Source organism: Protobothrops mucrosquamatus, unplaced genomic scaffold, assembly GCF_001527695.2.
Source record: "Protobothrops mucrosquamatus isolate PMUCROS unplaced genomic scaffold, P.Mucros_1.0 scaffold1243, whole genome shotgun sequence".
NCBI classification, from domain to species: domain Eukaryota; kingdom Metazoa; phylum Chordata; class Lepidosauria; order Squamata; family Viperidae; genus Protobothrops; species Protobothrops mucrosquamatus.
The window spans coordinates 122,715-137,375 of record NW_015387450.1 but is presented as its reverse complement, the minus strand read 5'-3'; the positions used below and the strand labels follow the sequence as shown (position 1 = coordinate 137,375).

At 39.1% G+C, this 14,661-nt stretch overlaps 1 protein-coding gene across 4 annotated transcripts in view; it reads right to left on the bottom strand.

Annotated features, from left to right (window-relative positions):
• MYO6 (myosin VI) overlaps positions 1-14,017 on the bottom strand; it is a 71,006-nt gene extending 56,989 nt beyond the window's left edge. For all 4 annotated transcript variants that reach the window (XM_015821070.1, XM_015821071.1, XM_015821072.1 and 1 more), the window contains exons 1-5: positions 13,889-14,017; positions 7,162-7,231; positions 6,108-6,181; positions 2,100-2,229; positions 841-946 (exon numbers count right to left, since the gene is read on the bottom strand). In XM_015821070.1, the coding sequence (XP_015676556.1) occupies positions 841-946; positions 2,100-2,229; positions 6,108-6,181; positions 7,162-7,231; positions 13,889-14,005 (497 nt within the window). In that variant the 5' untranslated portion in view covers positions 14,006-14,017. The remainder of the gene's footprint in view (positions 1-840; positions 947-2,099; positions 2,230-6,107; positions 6,182-7,161; positions 7,232-13,888) is intronic.
• Positions 14,018-14,661: the final 644 nt, after the last annotated feature.

Here is a 14,661-nt window from a genome sequence, read left to right as displayed (position 1 = left end):
ACAACCACAATCCTGTGAAGTGTGTTAGGCTGAGTGAGAGATTGGCTGGGCCAAGGTCACCTATCTGGCTTTTGTGGCTAAGGCAGAACTTGAATTCAAGGTTTCTTGCTTCCTAACCTGGTGCCTTAAGCACTAAACTGGCTTAACCAAAGTTCCATTAGCTTCCTGACCTCTAGGAAACTGAGGAAATTGTTATTATTATTATTTTGTCCTTTTATAGGCAGGAGACAGTGTTGCTTTTGGGATATGCCTGCTGTGACTTGTTCTGAGCTCCCTACTCTTCTCCAGAATGTTCCGTGTTCCGATCCAAGAATTGTTTTAAGTGTAATACAAGTGAAAGAAATTAATAGAGCAGTGTAGCTTTTGTATTATTTTTTATTAGTTAAGGGCCTTGAAAAAGTCTGGAAACAAGATATCCCTACAAGAGCTAATCTTTAGAAAATTGAACAAGATATGGCTGTTTTCTTCTGGGCTTAGGTGACTAGTGATTCCTGTCGGATGGTTTTTGCCTATTCCATTAAATTTATCATTGACTGAGTCACATCTGAGATCTTTTAATGGATGGATGATTGGTTTTATTCCTTGTTTAATGTTTATTAATCTTCACAGAGTCACACTGGTTGAGTTGTATAGCTACATAAATTCTTGAAATAAACAAACAAGCCTTTGTGGACTCTGTTATAGGACTTCTTTAGATTTAAAATTTGTTCACATTTCATTCACAAGTGTTTTCAGTATCGGAAGTACACACCCATTATGAGTTCAAGATGTTTGGATTAAAATGACTGCACTTCACCCATGATTCATTCAATTGAAACACTTTCAGCTAAAGATACAAACCGTAAAACAAATTTAGTATTTTCTGTCTTGCCAGCTCCTGATTCACCAGACACAATGATCGACTGACTCATCTTGAGCACTTTCATGTCGCGGAAGGCTTTATCAGCTGAAGCAAACATTGAAAAGGACAACAAAGTGAGTTTCCAACAGAACAGAGATCAATATTTTTCATTAGTTTGGAAAGCACTGTATTATTCTATGTAAACATTTGAAACACAAAAATAAATATATTTTCTATTTCCAGTATACAGCTGCCTATATTTCTTGAATGAAAAGAAACAGTGCCACAAAAGATTTGCTTAAAATGCTGATAATATATAGGTAGTCCTCAACTTACAATCATTCGCTTAGTGACTGTTCGAAGTTACAAAAGCACTGGAAAAAGTGACTTATGACCATTTTTCACACTTGTGACCATTGTAGCATCTCCATGGTCATGTGATCAAAATTAGGACGCTTGGCAACTGGCCATATTTTTGATGGTTGCAGTCATGTGATCCATCATTTGTTGTAACTTCCTGACAAACAAAATCAATAGGGAAGCCGGATCCTTTACTAAGAAATGTGGCAAAAAAAGGTTGTAAAATGGGGCAAAACTCACTTAATAACTGTCTTGCTTAGCAACAAAAAATTGGGGCTCAATTGTGGTCATAAGTCAAGACTACCTGTTCAGTATTACCACATCACTCTCCTTAAGACACTGAGTCTTAGACAGTTAAAGGTCTATAGCTCGGCAGTTCAAGATCCGAGCACTATAAGACGGAGTGAACTCTTGTCACTTGCCTCAGCTCCTGCCAAGCTAGCAGTTTGAAAGCATGTAAATGCAAGTACATGAATAGGTACCACATATAAGCATGTGGGAAGGTAATAATACTCTGTGTTTCGCCATACACTCTGTGCTGCAGTGTGATGTCATGCTGGCCACATGACTGCAGAAACATCTCTGGACAGCACTGGTTCAAGAAACAGAGATGAGCACCGCCCCCTAAAGTTGGTCACAACTGGTGGAGTAAAAACCCACAGGGACACCTTACTCTCCTAAAATAACTAAAATACATATAGATTGGAGTCTTAAAAGCAAACTGTAATCCAAGCAACCAACTTGTTCATGATCATACGGATCAACTGCAACAGTTCCAGCATCTTGCCTTATTTTTATCAGTGTAAAAAGCAAGAGGTAAAAGCATCATACACAAAATAAAAGCTACAGAAAATAAAAAATATTGACACATTGGAAGTCAGTGAAATCTGTTTCTTACCAATTGCATAGACGTGAGGCGGCAGCGTCCCTAGTGATTTGCCTTGATACTTTTTAATAGCATCTAATGAATAAAGTTTTGGTATATCAAAGTAAGGATTCACTGCTATCAGGATGTTAGCTACATAAGTCTGGAAAGAAAACCCACAACAAAATGAGTTATAATCACATGGATTTGGAATTTCAGTTTGTAAACTTTGGAGGCCTGTTACCGAAGAGTGCAGGGCTGACTTCTGAGGGAATGTTCAACGCATTTCCAAGGTTAATTTCTTGAAGTCAGAACCAAATCCCAGTTACAATTTTTATTTTATTATTGTAATATCGGTTTAATAATTTTAAACAGCATCATTTCTTGTGCTGATAAATTACAGTGTAAAAAGCCACTGAATATATAAGGGTATGTTTTGTAAACCCTTTAAATAAATTATTATCAGTACTAGTAGTTGTGATTTTTATGTAGTGTATGCTTACAATTAAGTGCCATGCAGGTAAATCGATTACAAATTAATTAGTAGCAAAATTATTTTCACACAAAGAATCTTTAGCACTTCTGCTCATTTTTCAAGGATGAACTATTATTGCATGTAACTTAAAATTATGATCAACACAAAATCACACATATTATACACTGACTTATTTTTCTTTACAAAAACAACAACAATGAAAAAGAACCCGGAGTAATGGGCCTATGCAAACATAATGGTAAATCAGAATTTAAGAGGCAGGATTAGAAAAAAAAATTTTTTAGCATAAATGTATCCCTGCTTCTGACATCTTTTAGAAGTTTCCTAGTTCTATTTCCCAGCTGGCATTTGTCAAAGCAGATGCAGGGACCATGTGTAATTTAGACAGAATTTGTTACATATGATCAGGCAATCTAATAGCCCCATAAAATATTAAGCTGGCTGTTTGAGCTGGGAAGTATCAGAGGTGATATGGGATTCTTCATTTGACAGAGGGGAAAACAAGCATACATCTTTTGCTTTTTAATGTACTGTGCCTCTAAAAGAATTGCATGTAAGGATGAGTTATGCCTTATGTGCATGCGCAATTTGAGTAGGTGTATTTAATAAAAACTGAACGCTAGATTGAAAAATCAGTCTAGTGGTTATACAGCTGTCCTGTTTCTTAATCAATTAAGCAATGACATAGGTTTTTTTTTAAAATGAATTACTTCCATTCACCAAATGAATGTTCGAAGTAAATTTTCCCCCAAATTGTTTTGTGACAATGGATGGAAGGAAAGTAACGCAAAAGTAGTAACTAAATAGCTAGCAGCCTCAGAAACCTTAGAAATCTGTGCGTAGCTGCTAGAGAACAAGTCTCAAAAACCATACTTGTATGTTCTGTTAATTTTTAATGTGAAATCTGCTTTTGCCAAAGAAACAATGAGACATTCCAGTAACTGGGTGTAACAAATAAAAATGGTTTGCTATTAGGATTGTGCACAGTTGAAAAGATCATGTCATAAAGCATATCGTACAGTACAGAAAGAGTAATTTAAAGGCTTGATAGTTTAGTCTAGTTAGTCTATTAGCCATCCTATAGGAAAAAACTAGCAACAAAGGAGACCTGGCAGAAGCTAATTCAATCACTAAGGAAGAAAGATTCTTCCCTCTTCTGGCAAACTACCCGAGGACTAGGAAAACCAGTAGCCCAGCCCAGCTCATCTCCCCAGTCAATTCAAGCTTGGGTAGAATATTTCAGAAGGTTGTACATGATCCTTGCTAGTAATATAAATGAGAATGAAATCAACCTGACAAGTTTAAAATTGGCCTCCGGCTCTACACAAGAAGTAACCCTTAACTCATCCCTTAAGAACATAAGAGTCCAGGTGTTGATTATATTCTGTCTGTAATGATTCCATAATAAAACCAGATTCCCAGCTGGTGGGTGTCTCTACTAGCCTCTGTGTTTACATTCATAGATCAGCATCCGTGTTTATATTCATAGATAAGACTAGCTATGTTCCAAAACATTGGGGCCTGGGAATAATTGGCCCAATTTATAATAAGAACAATAAGAATGATTCATGCAATTATGTAGGCCAATCAGCTTTTGAGTGTGGTTAGCAAATTATATGCTAAGCAGTTGTTTCAAGACTGGATAGAGACATGGGGCATAATCCAAGATGAGCAGGCAGGAGTCAGAGAAGGGAGGTCAACAACAGACCACATTCTGGTGCTCTACCCTCTTGCACAAAGATATACTCAAAAACAGAAATTCTTCCTCTTTGTGGCCTTTCTAGATTTTAAACATGCCTTAGACACAACTTCCAGGAATAGCCTTTGGGGGGGGGGGGGAGACTGTTGACAGGCACCAGCTCTTTCTAATACAGAAATTATACTCCAACACTATCTTAAGAATGAAATACAACCCCCAAGGGTCCCTTCTCTAGCACAGTAGTTCAGAAAGGACTCCAACAGAGACATATTCTTTTCCCCTCTTTTTTCAAATTGTACATCAATTCAGTGGTGGACCTTCTTAATAATCCTATACTCCTCTACACTGATTATGCCACTAGAATTTCACAATTCCCCCTAAAGCTGGAAAGAGCGATAACAATAATACTTTGGTACTACAGTTCACCTGGTTCCCATTTTTGAAAAATCTAAAATTCTGGTCTTTGCTAAGAGAGGCACCCAACAGCCTGGAGCAGGGGTCTTCAAACTTGGCCCTTTTATGACTTGTGGACTTCAACTCCCAGAATTCCTCAGCCAGGAATGCCTGGCTGAGGAATTCTGGGAGTTGAAGTCCACAAGTCATAAAAGGGTCACGTTTGAAGACCCCTGGCCTGGAGAATAGAAAGGCAGAAATCAGAGCAGGAAACTGTATTGAAATACCATATTGAAACACCTTGGAGAGGTTTTCCACTCTAAAGGCACTTGAAACATATACCAGAATCACATAGTGAAACTAATTTAGGTCTAAAAAGGCAATTAAGCACTTCTTTTATACTTGGTGCAAGACAATGAATCCCTGCAGTATTAAAACACTTGAGGCCAAATCACTGGCCCAAGGACAGCAAACGCCCAGTTAAGGCTTGAGACAGGAATGCCTACAACCAGATAAGGGCTTGGAGGAAGAGGATACATTATTGGCTGAAAATCCAAATCTTCCAGCTGAACTGACACTAGTTTTAATAAGATGATTTTCCTTCTCCCTAGAAACAGGCTGTAGAGCAGGATTAGATGTTATATGGGCTTTCTGCACCATTCCTAATTTCTTTAGGATATGACCACACCAAACAACTGCTTAGCCAAAAAATAAAGAGGATATGGAGTTTCAGACTGATGCTAATAGGCTGCCCTAACATGGTGAAATTGAATAAATAAGAGCACTTGGGAAACAGGAAGAGATCTACAAAATCTAACTTTCCCCAAGCTGATTTTTCAAAGCAGGCATAACATCTTTCCATCCTCACTGCTGCAAGGCAGATACTCTAGTCTAAAGTTCATACCTGCTCACTAGGCAACAAAAGAGATCAAAGCCATTTTGCATGTATTTGCACTGCAAATTCTACAGGGATGTCAGATCTGCTTATATTCTAACTTCTACTATGAACATTTCCAGGGAGACCAGACAATTTCTAGGTGAACCATCTTCTAGAAGATTCACAATCTTTTATCACTTGTGCAGTAGTCAAATTCTGTGTTGCCACCGAAAATAAGGCATAACTGGTTATAGAAATAGTCACTTCTGTTTTATCATTTTAGGTTTAACGCATTTTGTTTTTAGACGATATATTTTACTTTGTAGACCATAACATTTTAGATTTACACCTGCACAGGTAATTAATGCACCAATATGGTAGTGTGTGTCACATTTTTATGTTATTTTATTTTTGTTATGCTAGTATTTTATCTCATCTATCTGAGTCTATTTTGGTGTTGTATTTAAAAAAAAGTTTTCACTGGTCATTGACCAAATAAACAATACATATTTCGTATTTCACTTTGTGACAAAAAAAAACCCAGCCATATTTTTCACAAGCTAAGGTGATACTTACATAAATTCTATCCTTGCTATAGCGAACTCTTATGTTATGTAAGAGGGTAGCTTCATTTAAATACATTAGTGAACCTACAATGAAAGCACAACAATAGTTTCGTAAGTACCATATATCCTACCACTTTTCCTGAAAGAAACCTGTGGCAGATTTAGAGGAGGTGACATAAGGGCTCAGGATCTATGGCAGGGCTAGAGAATTATAGAAAAAAAAATCCAGAGTCATTTTTTTTTCTTCTGTTCAATCGTATCCAATTCTGAGAGACTCCTGAACAAATCTCTGAAGTTTTCCTAGCAAGGTCTTTCTTTTTTCAGAAGTGATTTGCCCTTGCCTCCTTTAGTGACTGGCCCAAGGTCGCTCAGCTGGCTTTGTGCATAAGGCAAGACTAGAACAAATGATGTCCCTGACAGCAATAGCACTTAGACTTATATACCGCTTTACGGTGCTTTAGAGCCCTCTCTAAGCGGTTTACAGAGTCAGCATATTGTCCCCAACAATCTGGGTCCTATTTTACTGACCTCGGAAAGATGGAAGGTTGAGTCAACCTTGAGCTGTTCAGAATCGAACTCCTGGAGTGAGCAGTGAGTTAGCCTGCAGTACTGCACCGTGCCACCACAGCTCAATGACTACACCAAACTGGCTCTAGTCATAGTTAAGGCTAATCCAACAATGCTACTCCTGCCACCACTTCAGTAACATTCTTCATTCAGACTCGGCATGTTTCAAATGGCATCCTCTAAATCAGGGGTCCTCAAACTCAGCCATTTTAAGATTTGTGGACTTCAACTCCCAGAATTCCCCAGCCAGCCATGGCTGGCTGGGGAATTCTGGGAGTTGAAGTCCACAAGTCTTAAAGTGGCCGAGTTTGAGGACCCCTGCTCTAAATACACAGAAGGCCAAACAAATCACCCAGGGGTTCCCTTCTGAAAAACATCCCCCGGCAACACTCATTCATTTGCGAAGGGCCCAGGTTCAGGCAAGCCGCTGCACTTTGGTAGCCTCAATCTGCACAGAGCCCCTGCCACCTCACATAATGTTTACATGGCTCACTTACAATTATCCTCCACATTCTTCTTACTGTCCTCCTCTGCAGGAAAGACCTGGTTGATAGCAGCAAAAAAGGTCTGGCAAAGAAAAGGAGATATAAGTCATTGGTTTCTGTGAGAAATTGAAGAAAACTTTATTACCTCAAGTAATACATAAGCAAGGACTTTCATGTAAATCTGCAGGAAGGGACGTTTCATGCACAATAGTTCAGTTTTCCTGCAAGGATAGAGCAACAGCAATAGCACTTAAGACTTATATACCGCTTCACAGTGCTTTACAGCCCTCTCTAAGCGGTTTGCAGAGTCAGCATATTGTCCCCAACAAACTGGGTCCTCATATTACCGACCTCGGAAGGATAGAAGGCTGAGTCAACCTTGAGCCGGTGAGGATCGAACTCCTGGCAGTCGGCAGAATTAGCCTGCAATACTGCTTTCTAACCACTGCGCCACCATGGCTCTAATGCAGGAAATGCAACCATGCATTTTCGGGAGTTGCAAGTGAAATACAAAAGTAAGAGATGGCAAGTATATGGAACACTGCATTTAGGATCAAGAGAAAGTACTTTGCTGCTTGGTGAAGTTTGGCAAATCACCTTAAGTAATAAATAAAAGAAAAAGTCCCTGAGCTGCACTTGACTCCTGGTGATCATCTGAATGTTTCCATGTATGGTTTTTGATGATGATACAAATTGATTGGCCAATGGCTTCTTCTACAAAGATAATTCACTTCTCAGTTGAACCCATTGCCCTAGGATTTCCTTGTGGTCTCCTATCCAAGTATAGCTAGGCTCAACCTTCAAGCCCAGAAAGTCAGGCAAGTAATACCACTTACTGCAACTATAAACAGCATGTACTATGTACGTATGTATTTTAAAAGTAAAAATAAAGTAGTTATATCATTACTGATTCAGAATTTAGGAGTATATACCTAATACAGAGAAATTATCTGAAAGTAGAGTCTCCTGGGACTCTGAATATCCTTTGCACCCCTCAGTTCTCATCCACCCTGCTAGGAATCTGAAAAGTGCCACATTTCTCTAGTCCTTATTAAACCAGGAGAACCAAATGGCCCTGTCTTGATTTCCTGGCTATTATAATCAGGTGCAGAGAACCTATCTCAATTTCCCTCTTTGTGGAATTCAGAGATCTGTCTAACCCTGAAGTTTCATGAGAGTTTACCACCATTTTATAAGTGGGAACCAATGGAAAGGATAATATAAACCCGTACAGCTAATTCAGATTTTAAAACTTTGTTGTACTCCCAGCAGCTGTTCCCCATCTAGGAACAGTCCCTTCTCTTGCCTGAAAAACCTAACTCTCGTTAGTCTCTCTCTTCTGCATGACGCAGGAAGCTGCAGCTCCAAGAAATCACTGTCCTACTCAGTGCCTTATAGGATAATTTATCCTCCTTGTACCCGAATCCAACCATCAGTAATCCTTGGTCAGGTCCTGAATTCAAACAGCTGCCTACCATTCTCTACACTGGGGACGACCTTTTGTAAAAAGTGGTATCACCTTCCATTGGAAGAAATTTGAAGCGGCTTGTGCAGATGAGATTCCAGCTCTGATCCAAACAAGCATGTGCAAAATTCATGAGCCAAAAGCAGCCTCATCTGTTATTTTAGAAGAAAAGGCTTCTGTTTTAGATCAGGAAATTGGACAATTATAACCAGCATTAGGACATAAGGACTCCTGTGTTGGGAATATTTATTTGATTTATATCTTACTTTTTCCCTCAGGAGGTCAAGGTAGTATAAACAGCACTCCCTCCTGCAAATATTTCCCATAGCAGCAATCTAGGCTGTAGGCTGGGGTGAGAGGAAGGCAGCGGCCACGCCAAGAGTTTCTGTGGCTAAGAGAAGACTTGAACCTGGGTTTTAACCCCTCCACCACTCTGACTCTCAGTTCTCTCTTACAAAGACCCAGTGTACAATCTGGGGGTCCTTCTAGACTTACGACTCCTACTCAACAATTAGGAGGCAGTCGTGGCTGGGAGGGCCATTGCACAGCTTCGTGTGGTATGCCAACTGCGCCCCTTCCTGGATTGGGAGGCTCTGATCACTCTTGCCTTAGTCACCTCCAAATTGGACTACTATAATGCACTGTACACAAGGCTGCCCTTGAAAAGTATACGGAAGATTCATCTGGTGTGAAATGCAGCTGCCTGGGCAGTTAAGTGTGCTTCTAGAAGAGCACATATGACACCTCTCCTCCATGAGTTTCATTAGCTGCCAGTCTGCTTCCGGGTCAGATTCAAGGTGTTTCATAGCATAGAACCAGGTTATCTGAGGAACTACCTCTCCCCAATTACATCAGCCCCAATTACATCCCATTAGATTGAGCAGAAAAGACATGTTGTGGGTACCATCTGTGAGGGATTTGCATTTGGTGGGTCCCAAGAGGCGGGCCTTCTCTACCATGGTGCCTGTGTTATGGAACATTCTCCTCCCCCCAAAGACAGGTCAGCCCCATCCCCGTTAATCATACAGAAGTCCCCCAAGACCTAATTATGTCACCAGGCCTAGGGTTCCTAGAAAATTGATGACATGCTTTGATGGCTCCACTTTGGTTGATATATTCAGTTTCTCATGTCGTTTGTACATTTTAAATTTTTAATAATATTCTAATTTTTAATCATGCTTCTTATGTTTTTATAATGATTATTTTTATATATTTGCTGTTTCATTTGATTGTTATATGCCACCCAGAGTAGCTCCTTGTGTGATGAGCAACCACATACATTTGATTAATAAATAAATGAATAAACTTTATATTGCTATATAATGGCTGAGTATGTAATGCAGAACTAAGCAAATATTTATTTTACCCACCAAAAGGTTATACTTTGTTTTGGCTTCTCTTGGTTCAGGACACAGGTCTACAATGAGCTAATCTTTCTCATCTTCAGCCTAAAACCTTGTGATGGTCTCATAGCCACCTGGTATAAATAAATACTCCTTAACCTTGGGATGCTCTATCCTTGGTAGGAATAGGCAGACCATTCCAGGAACAAGATAAGATAAATTTGTCTTCCTTGTCCTTGGCAAAATCAAGTGGAATGTGGACACTGAAAGCAATTATGATTTTGAACTTACAGAAGTCAGAGTTTCCTGACTAGCTGAAGGGCCTAAGGCAGTGTTTCTCAACCTTGACAATTTTAAGGCATGTGGACTTCAACTCCCAGAATTCCAAGTCCACATGCCTTAAAATTGTCAAGGTTGAGAAACAGTGGCCTAAGGTCTTTCTTTTATTCTTCAATATTATTCAGTAGTCTTTGTTGCGTTATGCTCTTTAGTATTCTTGTATATTCTTTGTGTCTTATGTTACTTTTTCATACTGTCTTTGAGTAACGTCTTAAGCATGCATATCAATGCTTTATTTTAAAGTACTTTATAAATTTACTAATTTCAAAAATCTCCAAAATCCAAAGAATTCTTCCCTAATATCTGTCATACATTATCAGACAAAGCTTGATGAGAATGTCTTCTGAATGTCTTGGTATTTATTGAAATAAATTAATAGAATTATAATACTCTGAGACTTTCTTGGAATAAGAATAGTTTTACATAGTGCTGCATTATTTCTAAGTAAACTTACTTAGAAGGAAGAAGTAAAGATCACCTTCTTTCTCCATAGTTGAGATTACTTCCTTAGAGAAACACTAGACTTTCCTCAGAGAGGAAGCCTGTAACATCACCTCTTGACCTCCATATTAAAATTCCCTCTATTTCATCAGGTTGAAAAATTTGAGCATTAGTTTTAAAATGTATTTATTTTAAGCTCTTTCTTACAAATTCAAAACAGAACACTTTCTTCTAAAGAAGCCTAGATTTGTATACTAAGTCCATGGATTTTTTTTTTCTACTTAATTTCATCATAGAATACAGCTCTCCTCCACAGAAGTTCTCACAGAAGAGACCAGCTCTCCAAATTACTAACTAGTCTACTCTCACAAAGCATAAAGAAGTAACTGTTTAGTAGGTCCAGCTAGGTTTGGACCAGGCTACAGGGACCAGGCTATATGTCATTCTAGTATCTAGATGATCATCTGTAGATGAAAATAGCAGTCTAATTCATAATTCCCTCAGTAACATATGTAATAATCTTCCTTAACTCAGATTTTCCAGAGCTTTTAAGAAGTTGCATTCACAATATATCTGGAATACATCAGGTCAGGAAATGCTGGTCTAGAACTCTTGTGACAACTCTGAGCATTCAATTATTTTCATGCCATCCACAGCATTACTGAGGGGAATGGAAGGCAAAATGTGATATCACAATATAAAGAAAGGAAAAAACCAAATGAACAAAGCATGGCTTCAGTTTTCAGTCACAATCACACATTATTTATCTTCAGCTTCCCAAAGGATTCTATGCATAAATTAATGTGATTACACAATGTGCTGGTTACAGTTAGCCACAAGAATAACAATAAGTCCTTATAAACTATATCTACTGTGACAACTTAAAATCTTGTTTGATAGAGAAACCCCCTTGATTTTGGACTCTGAGTTACTTAAAATACCAAAATAAATCACAACCATGACAAATGCCTAACCTGTTCAGTTTTCTAACGTTTGCAACCATGTTGCATCTCAAGAACAAATCACACAAACTTAGGGAGGCCATTATTTTTTTAAAAAAGCACTTAATGAGCCTATTATGCTTAGTGCTTATAACCCAATACATTTTCAAGCCTATTTCTGTCACAATACTGATACTTTAGCTGTTTAGTAGAATGAATTGCACCTAGAGTTGATCATATTATTTTTCATTTTCTACGAAAAAGGATACTAATAGTTTCATTTTGTCTGCTCATTGATATTTTAAGTTTCTTGAACAAGTTGTTTTACTGTTGCACAAATGCTTCAAAACATACAAAAAAAAGAAACCCAGTCATGGAATATCAGCCCTTAAGACAGTGCTGGTGAACCTTTTAGACACCGAGTGCCCCAAAACCGCCCCGCCTGTCCCCTCTCAGCCTCCGCCTGCTCCACCCCCATTGCCCCCGCTCCATCCCCCGCCCGCAGGGCCACCTACCGCCTCCACGGCCCACCGCAGATCGCCCAGGTGGCTCTGCAGCGCCATGGTGGCCATGACCTCTGCCCGCACCCCGCAGCATCATCTCCGCACGATGGGGCACGGGAGCGAAGTCTTGTCCCTGCTGCCCAGTGCCATGTCCTTGGCTGCACTGCTCCAGGCAGGCTATGCCCGAGGGCGACTCTCCTCCAGGGGGGCTGCTGGTGAAGAGGGGGCCGCAGGGGGAGACAAGGCTGGGGCGATGGCATGCGTGCCCACAGAGAGGGCTCTGAGTGCCGCCTCTGGCACGCGTGCCATAGGTTCGCCACCACTGCCTTAAGACAACATTTAATGGGCAACATTCAGTGTTAAGCAGATGCTTTTGTTTGCATAACAAAATTTCTGTTATCTCGTCTGTACATCTTCAACTTACCCATGAATTCTCCAGAGGGTAAGATGAGGTATAAATGTTTTAATTTTTTAAAAAGAGAGAATAATAGCCTATTTAAACTCAATATTTTTTAAAACCAACATTTGGAATTGACCACCACATTAAATACAGGATTAATGGGGAATCCTGTATTTTTAACTCAAAGATTCTTTTTCAAAAGGCAACTGGACTGTTTTTTTCCTTGAGGAAAACATTTCGCTTCTCATCCAAGAAGCTTCAACAGTTCTGGATGACTGAGAATCTCCATAGAGATTTACCCTGTATTCTTAAATTTTCAAAACAAAATTTAAAAAATGAATGTGCATACTGTATGTTTTCAGTAAAAACTTTATTCTTCTCTTTTTCTTGGGTGGAGAAGATAAGATTGACATTAACATTTAGAAACTTTTTTTTTCAGAAGGAAAAAATATTAAGGCATCAATCCTCTATTGTAACATTTCAAAGTAAAATAGCAAAATCTCAAACATGCTATATTGTGATGATTATTCATTTTAAATGTCTTGAGCACAGATCTGCATCTAAATTTACATCTGTGGTATTAAACGTAAAAAAAAAATTCGATCGTGTCTGATTCTTGGAGAATCTTGGGACAAGTCTCTGCAATTTTCTAGGCAAGGTTTTACAGTAGTTTACTTCCTTCCTAGGACTGAGAGAAAGTGATTGACTTTGTGCCCAAAGTGGGACTAGAATGCACAGACTCCCAGTTTCTAGCCTGATGGTTTAACTTAGGGTTGTCAAACTGGTAGCCTACGGGCCAGATGCGTCACTCGCAGGCCACGCCCACCCCGGCTCCGGAAAGGCAAAAAACGTCGCGATATGTCACGATATATCATGTGACATGATCGAGTTTGACACTTGTGGTTTAACCACTACATCAAACTGGCTCTATAAAATGTTTAATCGCTATTAAACAAAAGAGGCTTATTATAGCCTTAAAGAAATTTATGCAATGGTACAAAGAAGAATTAATGCATTTGTCTATAGACAAAGGATGGGTTATGGGACGAAGCAATATTTGTTCATAACTTTATAGAGGCTAAAGAGCCTAGATTTGTTATACTTATTGTGATGAAGGTTGGAAGCCACCTCTGTATGAATGTATGCGTGCGTGTGTGTGTGTGTATGATATTCTCATTTTTTTCTTGCACTTTTTATTCTTTTCTCCTCTTCTCTTTAAGTTTAGTTTGTATTAGTTTCCCTGCAAACATCTTCTCTTTCAGTAAAACCATTTCTACAAGAACTAATTGCCTTTTGAAGAAACCTACCTTGCCTTTTTGATTTACAGGTTCAATAGTTAAGCTGTCAGGTCCGATATCCACAATGCTCCCCATCTGAAACCCATCAGTTGGGTGTGGAGCCCAAACAGGCTTCCCGTCCTCCATCTTGAGGAACTATTTCCTACAAAGGAAAGAAATATTTGTAACTGACAAACAATATATATAAGCTTCGCTTGGTAGACACAATGAAAATATCTGAAGGGGGAAAATTGAAGGCTAAACATTTTGAGGAGCAGAAGCTTCATCCTAATTCCTTCCCAACACCTCATAACTGATGAGCAGTTATATTGACAAATGCAATTATTTCTATCTAGAAATGAATACAGTGCCCTAAAATGAGAAATAAGGCAATACCCAATGGAATGAATGGTGGCTTTTGCAGAAACATTACTCAGCAGCAAACCAGGCAATGGCCAACACGATACTTGCTAAGAAAGTCAAAAATATAAAACAAGTAATATCAAATCAAACCTGGTAGAGGGAATTCTAAAATGCATTAAAAGAATAAAGCATTTTAAACCCACCCACATCCCCTCTAGTCCACATTCAATAAAGCACTAACACAGGGGTAGGCAACCTTGGCTCTTTTATGACTCGTGGACTTCAACTCCCAGAATTCCTGAGCCAGCCAAGCTGGCTCAGGAATTCTGGGAGTTGAGGTCCACGAGTCCTAAAAGAGCCAAGGTTGCCTACCCCTGCACTAACATATTATTGAGCTGAAATTCATCAGCAATCTTCCATTAATGGATAATGAATTGCAG